This window comes from Tasmannia lanceolata, unplaced genomic scaffold, assembly GCF_043159265.1.
Source record: "Tasmannia lanceolata isolate RefF3 unplaced genomic scaffold, GAP_Taslan_0.1 ptg000015l, whole genome shotgun sequence".
NCBI lineage: Eukaryota > Viridiplantae > Streptophyta > Magnoliopsida > Canellales > Winteraceae > Tasmannia > Tasmannia lanceolata.
The window spans coordinates 53,738,177-53,754,864 of record NW_027518692.1 but is presented as its reverse complement, the minus strand read 5'-3'; the positions used below and the strand labels follow the sequence as shown (position 1 = coordinate 53,754,864).

The 16,688-nt window shown below is 36.8% G+C and overlaps 1 protein-coding gene across 4 annotated transcripts; it reads left to right on the top strand.

Moving 5' to 3' along the window:
• The first annotated feature begins 1,771 nt into the window (after positions 1 to 1,771).
• On the top strand, positions 1,772 to 15,657 carry LOC143892417 (ras-related protein Rab7). Of its 4 annotated transcripts, none has more exons than XM_077397021.1 (9): positions 1,772 to 2,005; positions 2,215 to 2,241; positions 2,608 to 2,707; positions 3,422 to 3,568; positions 8,115 to 8,195; positions 8,274 to 8,419; positions 8,701 to 8,813; positions 15,109 to 15,228; positions 15,414 to 15,657. In XM_077397021.1, exons 1-9 carry the CDS (start codon positions 1,950 to 1,952, stop codon positions 15,440 to 15,442), a joined length of 819 nt encoding a protein of 272 aa, XP_077253136.1. In that variant the 5' UTR covers positions 1,772 to 1,949; the 3' UTR covers positions 15,443 to 15,657. The 4 variants fall into 4 exon arrangements, 3 of the variants coding, with proteins under 3 accessions (XP_077253136.1, XP_077253135.1, XP_077253137.1); XM_077397020.1 differs by having other exon boundaries at positions 15,109 to 15,357; positions 15,406 to 15,657; XR_013255490.1 differs by lacking the exon at positions 8,701 to 8,813 and having other exon boundaries at positions 1,773 to 2,005.
• Positions 15,658 to 16,688: the final 1,031 nt, after the last annotated feature.

Here is a 16,688-nt window from a genome sequence, read left to right as displayed (position 1 = left end):
TTGCCCCACGACATGTTTGCCACGTTGAAATTGTGGGCCTATGAATAGATTGAATTGAAGAGAATGGTAATGTGAAATTACCATGTGAACCCATCGTGATTATGATATTGGTTGATTGGTGTATACACCTACCTTAGTTAAGATATGGATGGGTTAGTGTAAACCTGTCACATTAGATTAAAATAATTATTAGATAATCACTTTCCCATTAGATAATTACTAAAAAAGGGACATATATATATATATATATATATATATATATATATATATATATATATATATATATATATATATATATATATATATATACTTTCCCATATAAAACTCATAAGTTTACATGATATACATGTAATATGGTGTAAGCCCGTATAATAAAGTATTTTTCAAAAAGTATAAGGCTTACCCCATAGGATGATCCAAGCCATCCATTTGATGGGCCGCATATTTACCCCAAAAATCATTTTCATTGGATGACCCGAACCCTCAGATCTATAGAGGTTTCCATAGTATGCAATTCCACTATAGATTGAAGGGCTAGGATCCAAGAATTTTTTTTTTTTTTTTTGGATATTTAAGTCCTTTGGTTGAAAAATGTGATTGAACAGGCCAGCCCGGCCCGGCGGGCTGCGGGCCGTGCCGTGCTCGCCTTGGAGAAAATCGGCCCGGCCCGTGAACCCTTCCGGGCCTGATTTTTCTGTGCCGTGCCGGCCCGGCACGGCCCGTCTGCCACCTTTACCTAATTGACGCTAACTAGGGAACTTCTACTCTGAATTAATCATGAACGAACATCCCTGATTTTTATTAATTATAACAAAAGACTAAATACCCTCCCATAAATGTAAATACGTTATGGGGCATTTCACAGTCAGTGAAATGCCTTCCGCGATGCCCCCTAGCAATTCCCTTTTTTCTATTGATTATTAGAAATAAGATACTATAAATTACCACCATAAGAATAATAGCAGTTCATAGTATGAGCATAAGATATAAGAGATTATAAATTTATGGAGCATTACTTACGAGAGCTCTAACTTATTAAACTTTTCTGTGCTCTTATAAATGCACTTTATTGAGATGGACCAATGGGAGAGCTCTTGTGGATGGGTTTTTGCAAGCCGCCCCTCGGCTTATCATTCTTTTGCTAGGTTTGCTCGACTAGCATAAGTTTTAGGCCTTAGAATTCTAATGTACTGCTTAGCAAAATGGGCTCACAAAATAGCATGCCTGTACAATAAATAGAACATATACACTCAAATAGGGTGTAGATCCTAGTACAATAAGTACATATATTATTATATATAGCCCCTCTCCTTTGGTAGATCTAGACCATCCATCTGATGAGTGCCAGTGCCACATGGGATCTCCAATTTGCCCAAAATTCAAACAAAATTAACAAAACTAAATTCAAATTAAATACGTTTTAAGTTGCTAGAGATGGAAGGCATAAACCCTAGTCTTTAACGCTTTTTGACGTCAAATCACGTTACAACTTACAAGTGGAGCGAATGCCTACGGCAGGGCGGGGGTTGAGGGGCCACTCTCATATAACAGGAGTACAGGACCCACCACCTGATCGAGTGCTGGACATTGTAATTAGTAGTGGACCCCACAACTAAAGAACATTCAAACTAGGACAAGGCCACAAGGACAACTGGACAAGGGCATCACGGACGTCATTTGAAAGATGTAAGAGGTCATTTTCGTCATTTCAGTGCAGAAGGTTCTAGTCCTGTCTGACTCCGTTATTTTTTTTTTCAAAAGGCCTTGCTGGCGCGTACTGCTTTTAGTTTGATCGGCAAAATTCAGACACTTTCGCAGAGAAATAGAGAGAGAGAGAGAGAGAGAGCGCGCTCTTCTCTCCTCTTTCCTAAAATTCGAAAACCAACTGAAAAAGATAAAAAAAAACAGAGATTTTCTGTCTTCTCATTTTTGTCTTTTTCATTTCCACCATGTCTATGATTCGAAGGAGAACCTTGCTCAAGGTCATCGTTCTTGGCGATAGCGGGTCAGATTTTCTTTCATTTCTTTTATTTCGCGCTCTCTCTCTCTCTCTCTCTCTATTTTTTTTTGGATTCTGTCGTTAGCTATTCGTTACATTCCCAACATCTAGGGTTTCATCACCTATTAGTTTTTTTTTTCTCTCTCTCTCTTTCTTGACTTTACCCCTTCTTTTATTCTAATTATGTCTTTTTTTTTTCTTTATATAATTTCTAGGGTTGGGAAGACATCTTTAATGAATCAGTATCCTTAATGTGACAGACTAGATCTGTGAGATTTTTTTTAGTTTCTATTTTTATTTATGTGGTTATTGTTTCAATTTTTGTAGCGATTGGTGTGTTAGGGCCAGATATTTCTTTTAATTTATGCGGTTTTTGAAATCTCTGTTCTTGAATTTATGCCCAATTATCTATTTCTTTGGATTCAATTTATAATTCTTTAGCATTCTTTCCATTTCAGTTTTTTTATGCGATGTCGTTTGATTATTAGCCCTAAATGTATTCTTTAACAAATGATCTTGCATATGGCAGGTATGCTGGGCATATGTTGTATAAGATGTTCACCATTGTCCCTTTTTCTGCAAATGTGAATCTTTAACTGCTCATTTAGATATGTAAACAAGAAATTCAGCCAACAGTACAAAGCTACCATTGGTGCTGATTTTGTCACAAAGGAACTTCAAATTGATGATAGGCTTGTAACTCTGCAAGTGAGTTCTCAGTGCAAGATCTTACTTTTGCCCTATGATATGTCGACACGAATTTTTCTGAATTTTTTTGTCGAATGTCGACACAGATACGAGGTGTCCGATGCGGGAAACTATAAAAATGTAGAAACAGGGACATGCCCATATGCACTCATACTTATAGAATTACTGATTACTAATCATAATTTCAAGCAAAATAAAAATGTTATTTATTTAATAAACTAATAAATCTGAGGATTAAGCAAGTACAAGTCTAAAACAAATATAAGACAATCAAATATCAGTGGATTCATCAATCTAATCTAGTTCTTTTTAGTCTCCAATATATAGTGAGAAGACGAGACCAACATGACATAACTGATATAATATTGGAAGAAGTGTTTGTTTAGGATTTAGGTTTAAATAAGAGTTAATAATAAAGTAAGAGTTAATGATAAAAGAGGAGGTAAATAATATATTCAATGATAAACAATATTTCACTTAACACGTTACAAAAGCATGTCGACACACACACATTAAGTTTGAAAATTCCAACGGTACTTTCATTAGTGCCGAAAGGAGTGTTGACACGTCTTTTAGTAGTAAATTCGAGGTCTCGGCTAAATCATAGCTTTTGTCTTCTTGTTTTTAATAACCTTTTTTCTATTATTTGTTTTTTAGAGTCTTATTTGTTCATACCATTAAAAAAAGAGTGTTATTTGTTCATGTTGATGATAGATTTGGGACACAGCAGGGCAGGAAAGATTTCAGAGTCTCGGTGTTGCATTTTATAGAGGAGCTGATTGTTGTGTTCTTGTCTATGATGTTAATGTGCTCAAATCATTTGATTCTCTTGACAATTGGCATGAAGATTTTCTCAAACAGGTATGGTCTTTTCTTTGTTTTCTTCTTTCTTTGTATATAGTTGTTGTTTATTACCCAGTCATCTTTTCTCTGGTTATTCCATTGTTATTCCAATATTCAGCATCTGCTCAATACTTGTCGACGGATTCCTTATGCATGTGTCATAAAATTTGGTACCTGTAGTTTATCTTTTCTTGCTTAATATTTACTTGGTTTTCATTTGCGAGAGACGTAGAGGAGCATTCCTAGTATTTCTCCTACAAAGGTCGCCCAACATCTCCTTCACAAGGGGTTCTAGATTTCACATTTTGTACCTAGAAATTGTTTCACACCAGAAATATGCATACAAGAATGTAATACTGCAATACGGTAAAACTCAAGTCTTCTTTATAGACTCTTGGGCCCACCAATACTTTCGATCCTGAAAAACTTCATCTACAACAACAATAAAGATATATCTGTGAACCTATGGACTGATCTCCATCACACAATTTGTGAGGAAACTCTTATAGTGACCGTCAAGATGATATGGAGTCCCTAGCATCTTTCTGCAATTTTGCCTCACATAGTAGAAGCCGTGAGGAAATATAGGAGTACTAATCAAAGAAACAAGAAAACTGCAATATTAGTTGCAAAGGTTGGCTTGTTTAATGTTTCATCTGCTAATTTTATGGATTAAATAGGTTGATCCATGGGGAAACCAGAAATTATCTTGTGTGTTGATTACTTTTTGCTTCTTTATCTTAATACTAAGCCCAATTATTGGGCTTTTAGGTATTTCTTGACATCTTGCTCTAGAACTTAAGTCCTTTTGACACACTACTTGATGAAGGATATTTTGTAGATTCTTATGATTAGCCATTATGTTTTTATTTTGTTTTCTCTTGCATTGCTCTGTCATAGGAAATAACCGACACTAATATAATAATTGTCACCACTTTACATGTTTTTCCTGCAAAGCCTTCTTTGACATAGAACTTGGCTTGTAATTTTGCCCCACCTTTTTTTTAATGGCATGATAATATCATTATTTTATTTTATTTATTTTTGAATGGTTGGCACGATAATATTATTAAAAAGGCAAAGGGAGACCGAGGTGGTCAACCCGAGGAATACAAGAGAAGATCAAACAGCTAAGAAAATACAAAAGCTAAACGAAACAAAGGAAAGGAACAATCACGGTAACAATCTTGATTCTTGACATTTAGAGGCCCTAAAGCCAATCGATGATGCACTCAAAATTATAATGGAGGTACCACATTCCTTTGGCATAATATGGTAATTGCTTTCTTGAAAACTTGAAAATTGTCAAGAACATGCTCAATAAAGGATTGATATCACCAAACTCCAGCACATTGAGCTTCATCCCTTTCTCATAATCATGGTACAATCTCTTATCCAATGCCCCTTTCTTTGCAATTTTGATGCGTTGATCCTCTACTTCCACTCCCCTCAACATCATCTCTACGAATTACGTTTCTCTTCATTATCTTCATAAAAAGGATTGATATCATCACCTTCCGACAGATAACCATATGAATGTTTCTCTTCTTGTTCTTCACCCAAGTCGCCTTCCGACATAACGATATGAATGTTTCTCTTCATGTTCTTCACCCAAGTCGCCTTTTGATATACCCTCCGGTTGCCAAGGTCGACTGTTTCTTAGCACTCGACCATCACTAGGTTGCTCCCTACACCAGGCTTGAACTTCCTACTTCAGGCAGCCACTTGGTGGGCGAGATCTCAAAATGGATCATCCCTTTGATGCTGGGTTAATAATCCTCGATTTACCATGGCTAAAGCAAAAGGAAGTGAAATGTTTCTCTGATGCCAAAATTTGATGCATCCAAAGAGATATAAAAATTAGTGATAACCAAAAAGTGAATGAAACTATTTTATTAGAAGAAATCAGTCCTGACAAGCAGCAAGCAAATAAGAAAAGGAGGGGAAAAAAACTCTAGCTGGTTCATTTCATTAAAATACCCAAACTCCAAGATTTTTTCAAAACGGAATTGAAGTTCCCCAAAGTTGACCCCTACTAACCCCTCTTACACTGATCAGTGGAAGTCTAAAAATACCCCTGATACCAATTAAAACATTTACTTAACTAAAGAGGAAAGTCCAATATGCCCACCCTATAAATTAATAATAAACTGATAAATAGGGCAGAACCGTCACAGGCAGAAAACTGTGTACTCCTGCTACTAATTAAAATGTTAACTAAAGAAGAAATGTCCAATATATCCTCCTTATAAATTAATAATAAACTGATAAATAGGGCAGAAAACACCCTAATTAAAATCTGCTACCAAACTACTCTTTGCCATCGAACAACCTCTGGTTCTTTCACTTGTGTCACTGCTGGTACACCTTGAAGGCCGACTTGTCCACACTGCATCAGTTAGAGGCATTGGTCACCTTATTAGCAATTGTGAAAGGTTTTTCCATCCCCTTGTAACCTTTTGGTTTGGCTAACCTAGTGACCATTGTGGTCCTTGACATGGAGGGCCATGATTTTTAGCCCAAATCATGTAAACACCCCAAGCTTAGATCCCGAATCCAAGAAATAAAATTTTGTGACGAACGCAACTAGGGGAAATAAAAGCATCATCTGCTTTATGGCCAAAAGTCCACTCTTCTAGCTGTATGAACTCAACTAGGAGAATCTTTAATAGACTTCTTTCTATTTTGAGCCTTAGTTGGATTTACAATATATTAAAACCTCAAAGGAACTTTGGATGCGTCTCAAAAGTTCATTTCTGCTTCAGTAATGTTTTAAAACAAAAAATCTTCTTGAATAGTTGTTTTTATTGGATTTTTAAGAACCGGTTCTTCCAACATTATAGGGCCTACATGAAGTTTTATGCTCAAATGTTTGCTCAATCGTTGGTTTTCCAGATGTGTGGGTGGGCCTGAAGTAGTTTAGCGTTAGACTAGATCTATATCACACTTGAATCATATAAAATAAAGTACCTTTTGGAGATCTTGCAAATTAAAAACTTCAGCGAATCCCGATAACAAGTACTTTTTGGTGATTTTCAAACTGAATCTGAAATAAGTAGCTAATCCCTTCCTCTCTTGTGAGCGTCTGGAGCCGCCTTGCATTTTAATTGTGAAACAATGTTGCATTTCAGGCGGGTCACTTGAGAGTTTGTCATTAACTGTCTCTGACAAAGGCGTGTTGGGATCTAAGATTAGGCCTGCAGACGCTGCTGAATGGTTGGTGGGGCCCATCAATGCCTCGTTGGTTGTATCTATTAGCAACACCAGTTCGTCTCGCCCTCGCTCTCGAGCCAAATGTGTTTGGGCCCCTAGATCTATGGGGTCTAGATTTCCGGAAAGTCTCCTTTTGAATTTGTTTGGAAAATCCTTGGTATCAAAGGCTGGAGCTAGAAGACTAAACAATAGTTTGTCGAAATTCCGAAAAAATTCTCCACTCGGGTACGTTGGGTCCTCTCTAGCTATTTTGTAGCGGTGGGTCCTACAATAAAGTTAGATATATCATGTATGTTTGTATAATCAGGGGTAGATTTTGTTTAGAAGCTATCCTACTCTATGGATCAATCTAAATGGGTTGAGGCTTAGGCTTGGACTATAAGCTGATTACTCACCTTTCCCAGTCATTTTGATTTGATGGTAGTGGGGGCGGAGGTCCTTCTTGGGAAGATGCGAAAAGACTCTGAGAAGGGACGTTTCGCTTAAAAGGAATTAATTGTCTTGGTAAGAGGTTTTCGGATGGGGTCACTTTCAGCGACCTTTCTGGTCTAATCGTAAGGCGGTGAAGCATCTTCTTTAATGAGTTATTTAATGCGTTATCTGGATTGTAACGATTTAAATGTAGACATTGTATCTCCGTATGTAAGTATGGATACTCAGGCATCTGGGCAGCATGAATCCTCATCATGCCCAGGGGGCGTAAGAGAAACTTATTTATGGAAATCATCGTGCTGGAAAACATCCTTCATAAGATCCGAGGGATGGTCTACGATGAAAGATTAGCCTCCATTAATAAATTTCTAGAGAATAATAGAAATCGGAAGAGAACATGGGACGTTTCGAAGGAGATAGCTATTTCCTATCTGGAGGAGGAGATTGAAGCTCGAAGAAGCCCAGGGTTTCTGAACAGGAATCCGGATTCGGGGACTTTAATCGATGTCCTTTCTGTAAAGCCTCATTGATGATCTTTGTAGATGCTCCCCTTAGATAACCATTTGGTGTCAATAGGCTGGGGCCTGATTGACATGGATAATAGAAATGTCTTCAATGTGTTTGGGTTTCTTTGGTAATTAGGATAGAGTCCCTGAACTCCACTGATGGTAGGAAAATGAGGTCTGAATGCTTACTACAAGGTCTTTTGGTATGATCAGGTAGGGGAAGGTTCCTGCTCCTTTGAGGCGTAAAACTATGTAATGTTAAGAGGGACCTCTGGTCCCCTTTGTAATTATTATAGTATCAATAACATATGTCATCTTTCAAAAAAAATATTGGATTTGGTCATTCATGTGTGCTTGCTGTCACGCTGAACCATTTTAATGAAAATTTAGTATTTATTTTATTTTTACTGCAGGCAAATCCTTCAGATCATAAGACATTTCCATTTATCTTACTTGGAAACAAAGTTGACATAGATGGTGGGAACAGCAGAGTGGTAAAGATATACAGTTCTCGTCAAATTTTCAGTTGTCCCCTATGAGTGGCCATTCTTAATTTCCCCATATATATACAGGTTTCTGAGAAAAAAGCAAAGGAGTGGTGCGCTTCCAGGGGAAACGTACCCTACTTTGAAACCTCAGCGAAAGAGGATTACAATGTTGATGCTTCCTTCCTATGTGTTGCAAAATCTGCACTAGCCAAAGGGCATGATCATGATATGTAAGTATTACTTAGGGTATCGTTTGTTTATTTCGCTGCCTGCTCTTCTGTAGACTTTGTTTCCACGAGGCTTGGCTTAAATTTGTGATTGGTTGCATGCTTGTTTATATTGCTTTGCATGCTTGCTGAGCTTTTTTTTAAGTTTAATCTGTGTGCAACCTGGTTTTATATATAAAAAAAACACATGAGATGATGGTGAATCTACCAGATTGGTACACTTTCTTTTTTTTCTTTTTTTGCAATGTAGATAATCAGTTTCAACTTTCAACCCTTTTGTATAGAAACAGGGAATGGGTCAAAGTACAAATCCAGATGAAGTGGGACTATACTCTCGCAAAGTATAATGTAGCAAAGGACAATGCTAAATTATGTTGTGTTTGTATCTTTAATTCAGGTAATAGATGATACTGTTAATTTATTACCATTAAAAATACCATTAATTCATTCTTGTCTCATAGGAGTAATGTGTGTGGATTGCTTTCCAGTATGAGAGGGACATCGAGTGTATCTTAAAATCTGAAACCATTCAAAACAGCTTGAAGTTCTGCGACACAATAGTTTGTAATACGAATTGGACCTGCAAATTCAACTCTCACTGCTCCTTACTCATCTCTAATTGTTCCTCAACTCTTGTTTGACTGGAATTGTGGAGCAGTTGTAGAAAACTGATAAATATCTTCTCAAATTGGATCAGACACGATGTATAGCAAATTTCAAGAAAAGATGCAAGAAACACAGTCACACAGAGCAAGAACATGAGATCTACGTGGTTCGGCAATGCGCCTACTTCCATGGGAGAAGAGTTTCATTATTTCGGTTTAGAGTTTGAAAACTCTCATCTGCCAAGAAATCACAAAGAAAACCTTGCAAACCGTAACCCTAATATGTGGCTTATATGTCAAAAAAAAAAATGTGGTTTATATATCAAAGCCACTACATCAAGACAAATACCAAAATACCCTTTAGCGCGAAGCTGGAAATTAAAATGTTCTTACGGGGTGCTGCCTCGGAAACTCCAGCAGGGGCGCGTTCCTCCCACACTCCAGTCTGTTAGGGTCCTGTATAATGCCAGAATACAAAACATCTGCACAGCAGGACCCATCAATGTTTAATTTAATTTAGCAAAAAACATGAATCCTAATACTATAAACTGATTCCTGAGAAGGACAAAGCTCACGAGCTAAAGGACTCAAGAGATCAATAAGCTTTACGGGAAGCATAGTGAGAAGTGTATTGGAACCAGTAATTTCAAGGTTTCAAGGAGCATTTATCAGGAGCAGGCAAGCCCTAGTGGGAGCAGTTGTGGCACACATGCATTGACTCACATTGTAAGTCTGGGAGAGGAGGAATTTTATTCAAAATTGTTATGGAGAAGGCATAGGACAGAGTAGAATGGCAATTCCTGTACTGTATGATGGGAACTTGGGGTTTAGAGAGAGATGGAAAGGTTGGATTAAGTCTTGTGTCTACCACATGGTTTCCATTGTTATTAGTGCCACACGAAAGGGATTTTTCAAAAGTTCAAGGGGACTAGAGACGAGACCCTTTTAAGCTTTAAGAAGAGGCATATAAAGACTGTAGATTACTGTAGAACAGTTCTTAGGTATGATATGAAGACTGAGATTATTATAGAAGGGGCATACTGAACTGTAGGTTGTATTTGAATAATAGATTTCTGTATAAAATCAATCATATAAATAATTAAGAATACATTAATTCCCATTATTACCATAGTTGGTAGCCCAATCACTTTTTAATATCCAATAATGGTCGCCTCTGATCCCTCGTATCTGTAAAATACGTCTGTGAAAAAGAAATCATGACACAGGTCTTTACCTTTTGTTTTGACTTTTCGTGTAGTATTTATTTGCATCTCAGAGCACTATGCATAATCCACTCACCTCATTGGTCAGATTTTCAAAAGATGTTGACGTGATTGAAAAGTTTATGCGAAATTTCAAGATGTGGCACTGTTGCTGTTTTTTTTTTTTTTTTTTGAATGATTGCACTGTTACTATTGTTACCTCTCTATTCTGTTTTTTTAGTGTGCTTAGCAGTTTAAATGAATAGCTTTTACCTGCCCTGATTTTGACACATGCATGCAAGTAAATAAAAGCTTGCAAGAAATCGCCAGAAGAGTCTTTTCAAAGTCTAAGATCTGGCAGACTATCATATGCAAGTAAGTTACGATTTGCAAAAATGAAAACGTGAGCATTAGCTGTCACATCTATATGTGAACTTGACACAAGCATATGGAAGCAAATAAAAGCTTGTAAGTTGCAAGAAATCATCAGAAAAGTATTTTTCAAGTGTAAAATCTGATAGATATTATTCTGGATTTTTTTACTTAAAAAACTGAGGCAACACAAAAAATTAAAAACTTTCTGACTAACACAAACTAAAAAAAAACTCTCTCGGGTTTTTTATGTTTTCTGTGTATAACAGTGTTTTTTACCATTTTTTTATGTTCTCTAAGATTTTTTTTTACCTACAAGAATAGGACACGCGCTCAGGCATGGATGTGTCCAAACACGTGTCCATGTCGACACAGGTCAATGGTCAAATGTTCAAGTTTCGATGAATCATAGGTTTATGATTATACACTTTTAAAAACAAAAAATAGGTTTATGATTATAGTGGAGGCCTTAATCAAGATGGTGGACAAGGCAATGGCGCAGAATCCAAGGGCTTCAAGGTGCATGAATCTGATTTGTAGATAAACGATCTCCAATTTGCTGATGACACAATACTATTTTGTTGACTTCTAGTGAACACGAAGCAAATCTTAAGGCAGTATTTCGTTGCTATGATGCGGTTTTCGGCCCATTGTTTGAGATATTTGAAGAAAATTAACATGGAAAGGGTCTACTATCATTTGGGGGGAAGGGGGGAGGGGGGAGGGAGGGATGAAGAGGGGGTAGGGTTCTAATAAAATGTGCTTTGGAAAGCCAATCAATTCTCTATACCAATGTCCAACTAATGTGCTCGACCTGATTGAGGGAATTCAGAAGGAATTTTATTGGAAAGGGTGCGAAGAATGGAGGAAGTATGATTTACTCACATGGAAGGTGGTTTCTAAGTGCATAATGGGTCTTACAAGGAAAATCCTTTGATCTTTTAAACCATAAATTGGAGAAGAAAAGATGACTTTTGAAGAAAGAATTTTTCAGGTTTTTATTTATATTTGAATTTTTGGAGTACTTCTGTTGGGCTTTAGAAGGTACATGTTTTTAAAAGGATGGAATTGTTTAAAGCTTCTAGATTTTCTATTATGAGTTGAGGAGGTTTAAGCTTTATTGGGCTTCTTTTTTAAATCATCCCTATTTCTATCACATGGGAAGTGTTGAGGGAAAGATGTAATAAACGTATGGAAGGCATCTTGAAGCCCATTAACCATGTTGTTAAAATCGTACGCTTCAAATCGAATCGAGGGTTAAACGATTCAAATCGCAAGGAAGAATCTTTTTCGTAAAAATCTTACAATTCAATTTTGAATCTTGTGTTTTTTACAATTTTTATGATTTTTTGCGATTCTTTATTGTTCGCTTATTTTTTGTGACGGGCCCTAAACGATTAGAAATAAATCGTATATAAACCCCCAACCCCAACTTGTAACCTAAAAACAAGTTAAGAAAACCCTAACTTTATATTTAATTTAACAGTTTGGAATGAAAAATAAACAATTACTCATTTTTTTCTTATTTTTTAACCTTTTTATATTTTTTTCTCATTTTTATCTATAAATATGAAAAAATCTTATGATTTACGATCCGATACTATTCGAACCCGTTTATGATTAACAATTCAATTCCGATTGTCAGAACCTTGCCCATTAATATCATTGTAAGAGGCATCCCCTTTTTTTTTTGGAATGGTATCGTAAGAGGCATCTTATTGTGGGGAAGTACTCTATCGAGATCTTTTTCTTTACTTTAGATTGTTCCCCTTGGGAGAGTTGGTCTAATAGAACCATTAAGATTTGGCCTCTGAAAACAAATATTCCTAAAATGATTCGTGTTCGGCTTAAACCAAGAAAAGGGGAGATAAAACTTAATACGAATGGCACTTCAAAAGGCAACCCCGGTTCATCTGGTGGTGGAGGTGTTTTTAGAGACTACAGTGATAAGTTACTTTTTGTCTATGATTTGTGGACACGGACACGAGAGTCTTCAAAGTTGATTGTGATGCATCTAAAGTGGGTAATGGGGCTGTGTTGAGCAATGAAGGATACCTGATTGGCTATTTCAGTGAGAAGCTTAATGGGGCGCGACAAAAACTTTCTATTTATGACAGAATTCTATGCCATTGTCGCCTTGATGATTTTAAAGCATTTTCTGATTCAGAGGGAGTTCATTTTGAACCTTTTTTGTTTGTTTTGTTTTTTCTTTTGAAGACAGGAAAATTTACAAGAGTACTCTTTTGGCCCATGTTGCAGCTAGATGCCTATAGACATGTTGACAAGTGTCATACATGTCAATTTTCAAAGGGACAACCGCAAAATATCGGCTTATAAACTCCCTTAACAGTCTCTATTGCTCCTTGGATTGATGTATGCATTTAGTCTTGGGTTTAATGCTGATAGCGAGAGATATAGATTCAATATTTGTTTTTGATGATTGCTTTTTCAAGATGGTACTCTTCATTGCATGTAGGAATGCATTGGAGGCTACCATCGTGGAAACTTTGTGAGGTAGGGAGGCTTCATGACATCCCGAATACCATCACGCTCGATAGGGACACAGTTCCTTGGTCATTTTTGCCGGACTTTGTGGGGGTTAGTGACTAAATGACAGTACAATAGTGCTTTTCATTCCCAAACAGGTGCCAAATAGAGGTAATAAATCGGAGTTTGGGAAATTTGTTGCGTTGTCTTGCAAAGGACTGCATTAGATAAGACGAGTTTGCGTATAATAGTTTCAATAGTAGGTCTATAAGGAAGAGCCCTTTTGATATTGTAGGCGGGTACCAAATCACCTTGTGGACATATTAGGTCAATCACATGTTGGTGCATATGTAGAACACTTAAAAACGTCCAAGGACAGATTCGTCAAAGGCTGTTAAAAATGAACCAGTAGTATAAATAAGCTAATGATAACAGGACACAGAAGGTATCAAGTGGGAGATTAGGTCATGGTGCTTCTTCGGAAGGAAAGATTTCCCACTCGTACTTTATCACAAAATTAAGAGTAAGAAAATAGGTAGTTTCAAGACATTGCACAAGTATAGAGAAAATGTATATGAAGATCAACTTCCCCAAGATCTTTGCAGTTCGCCATTCTTATTATGGCTGATTCTCTATAGCTATCATGGTGATTTTGGATCTGAAAAGGATTATGTTGGAATGAGGTTACATGGGCAGATTCCAAATAAAGAAAAAGGGAAAACTGAAAAGGTGATCAAAGCGCTGAAAATTAAGGCAGGTTTGTACATATTGCCGATGTCTCATTAGGTGGGCTAGCAAATCTAATTTAGAAAATTCATGGATAAATAAAGAGGAATTCAAGAAGATAGATGCTGAAATGTGCCGATCTGCAAAGGTCCATGTGCATTCTATTCATTTCCAGCTCCAGCTGCTTACTTTGTGAGAGTTTACTTTCCTATGAGATTTTTAGTCTAAAATGTGGGCTTGGAAGTCTAAATATCCTTATTGGTTTTATGCTTATGTAAAGGGTATTTTAGGCAATTAGCATCATTTGAGTGACTTGGGCAAGGGGTTGTAAAAGGAGCGCAAAGGAGAAAAATGGAGTGACTTTTGAAGATTTTCTCTGGTCCCTTTGGGCTGTAATACCCTCCAAGTTATGGTTTGAGCATTGGAAGAGAGTTTTGGTATTCAGGACTCAACCCTCCGGTGGCTTCCAATCCCTTCACCATTGCATGTTTGCGCTAGATGACAACAATACGCCGAAGTTGGAGTTGCTGACCTGTTGGACAACAATAGTTCTTAAAGGTGGAAGTTTTATTTGCTTTATGGGAGAACATTTTGATACTAATGTCTGGGACAAATTCTGCTTCTTTATCTCTAATTTTCCTATACCATTTTGAGTTCACATTAAAATCAAATGTAAAAAGTTCATTATTTGAACGGAAAAAAAAATCCATAGCATATCCTGTGATTTAGCCCCACCACAATGCACTTCTTGGTGTTTGTTCGTGCACGGACCTTCAACTTGAAATGTTTTTCTACTGACTTAAGTTATTCTTTGTGCTATTGTGGATAATTCTTGAATGCAGTGATGTTGTGCATATTATTTAATTCATTATAAGAATTTTATATCACCTTAATCAAAGATGTCTGATTATGAAAGAATCCATCAGCAAATTAAGACTATACTGAATTTACACAGGTCTTTCCTATCTTTTCCAGTTGCCATGTCATTGTATTTTCGAGCTCTTCATCAGCCTTCCGTCTTCAAACTCTTGCATTCTTCTCATCATTTATCACAGTCAGTGCATTTTGTACACTTTGCGTTTCGGGGTCTTTTGGCCCAGGGTTATGCATCCCTTTAGAGAAATTGCTTCACTTTTGTATGGAACTTCAAAATTTATTTTTTATATAGAGAAATTTTCTGCCGACCCCAACTAGTTTGGGACAAAGGCTTAGTTGAGTTGAGTTGAGTTGAGTTGTATAAAGAAATTTTCTGTACAGCATCTTGCGATGTTTTTATGCTGAGTTGTTGTTCTGTTGGCAGCTACTTCCAGTCCGCTCCAGAGGCTAATTCAGAAACTGAGCAGAGGAGTGGAGGCTGTGCGTGTTGAGATGGCCTGCTGTAAAGGAAAAGTGTTTTGGCTGCTTATCTTTGATCTATCTGGTATGTTTGTAATCCTTTTTCTTCCTGTTTCTTGTTCACGATTCCTTGCCAATTTTTTGTATCACATGTATTCTAAGCTTTTGTCTTCAAGACCAGTATAAAATCTTGTATTTGTTATCTAATAACACTTGTCTTCAAGACCAGTATAAAATCTTGTATTTGTTATCTAATAACACTGATTATAGACGCAGTGGAGGCAAACACTAACATTTGAACAGCGGAAAGCCGAATTCGGATTGTTATGCTAATGATAAGACACGGTGTACTCTTTATGGTGAAAAAATGTGGTGAATCCTACAATCGTAGGTGTTTGAGCATGCTTATGTTGATAATTTCTTCGAGGGTGTATCTATTGTTGCTTTTGTACTTGGGCGTTTTGGCTATTTATGGTTTTAAATGAGCAAAAAATATTGCCCATATTTATCTCGACTCAACTCAACTCAACTCAACTAAGCCTTTGTCCCAAACTAGTTGGAATCAGCTAATGAATCCTTTAGAAAATTTTCATGAAATTGCCCATATTTATGATTGTGCTTATTTGATTTTGGGGGCTGATATCTGCCTGAGCATGTTTTAATAATGGGATGAACTAGCCTGTGACAGCTGGTTAAAAAAGGTAAAACAAGGTGAGTTTGTTCCGTTATCAAAACACAAGCGCGTGGTAGCTTTATTTTTTACACTTTCTTTTACTTCTTTTTTTGGGAAATGATTTCAACACAAACATGTTTTGATACATGACACTAAGGTTTTAAATTTCTGTTTCGGTACCTATTTCGGACCCCACCAAAATCTCGGCGAAATCCGAAATTTCGGTCTGAAATTTGGTATTAAGCTTTGAAATTTAGGATTGAAATTTCGAAGTTCCGGCCGAAATTTTGTAACATTTATTTATTTATTTTTTAAAATGCCATTTTCCGAAATTACCAAAATTTAGGACTGAAATTTGGTATTTCGCGAAATATCAAATTTCTGGAAATTTTGGTTTCGGTAATTTCGAATTTCAGTCGAAATTTAAAACCATGCATGACACTATTGTTTCTTATCTTTTATATTTAAAAAGCTGTAAAAGGGTTTTCCCAACTAGTTTGGGAAAAAGGCTTTGTTGAGTTGAGTTGAGTTGAGTTGAGTTGAGCTGAGCTGAGCTGTGCTGTAAAAGGGTTTTCATGGTCCCCAAAAAGCATCTACGTGACAGTTAAATGCTAAAAGACAAGATTCATGAGCGCATGTATCAAAACATAGCTGTGCTGAAATCATTTCCCTTTTTTCCTTTCTTTTTTCATTTGAAAGATAAATATGGTGATGAGTTTTGTTTAGGATGATGATATTTTCACCCCCGCAGGACTTGCACCTCCCCTTATAACGTGATTTTGACATAAAGTTGCCCACTTTTCAAGTCAAATCAGGTTATAAGGGGGTGTGTGCATGTGATGTGGGGGGGGGGTGGGGGGGGGGGGGGGGGA

Bases quoted from the DNA above. Each gene is read 5' to 3' on its own strand.
- LOC143892417 (XM_077397020.1), top strand. From the start codon at position 1,950: ATGTCTATGATTCGAAGGAGAACCTTGCTCAAGGTCATCGTTCTTGGC. The intron at 2,708-3,421 runs GTGAGTTCTCAG...TGTTGATGATAG, and splicing joins ATAGGCTTGTAACTCTGCAA to ATTTGGGACACAGCAGGGCA. The intron at 8,420-8,700 runs GTAAGTATTACT...CCTTTTGTATAG, and splicing joins AAAGGGCATGATCATGATAT to AAACAGGGAATGGGTCAAAG.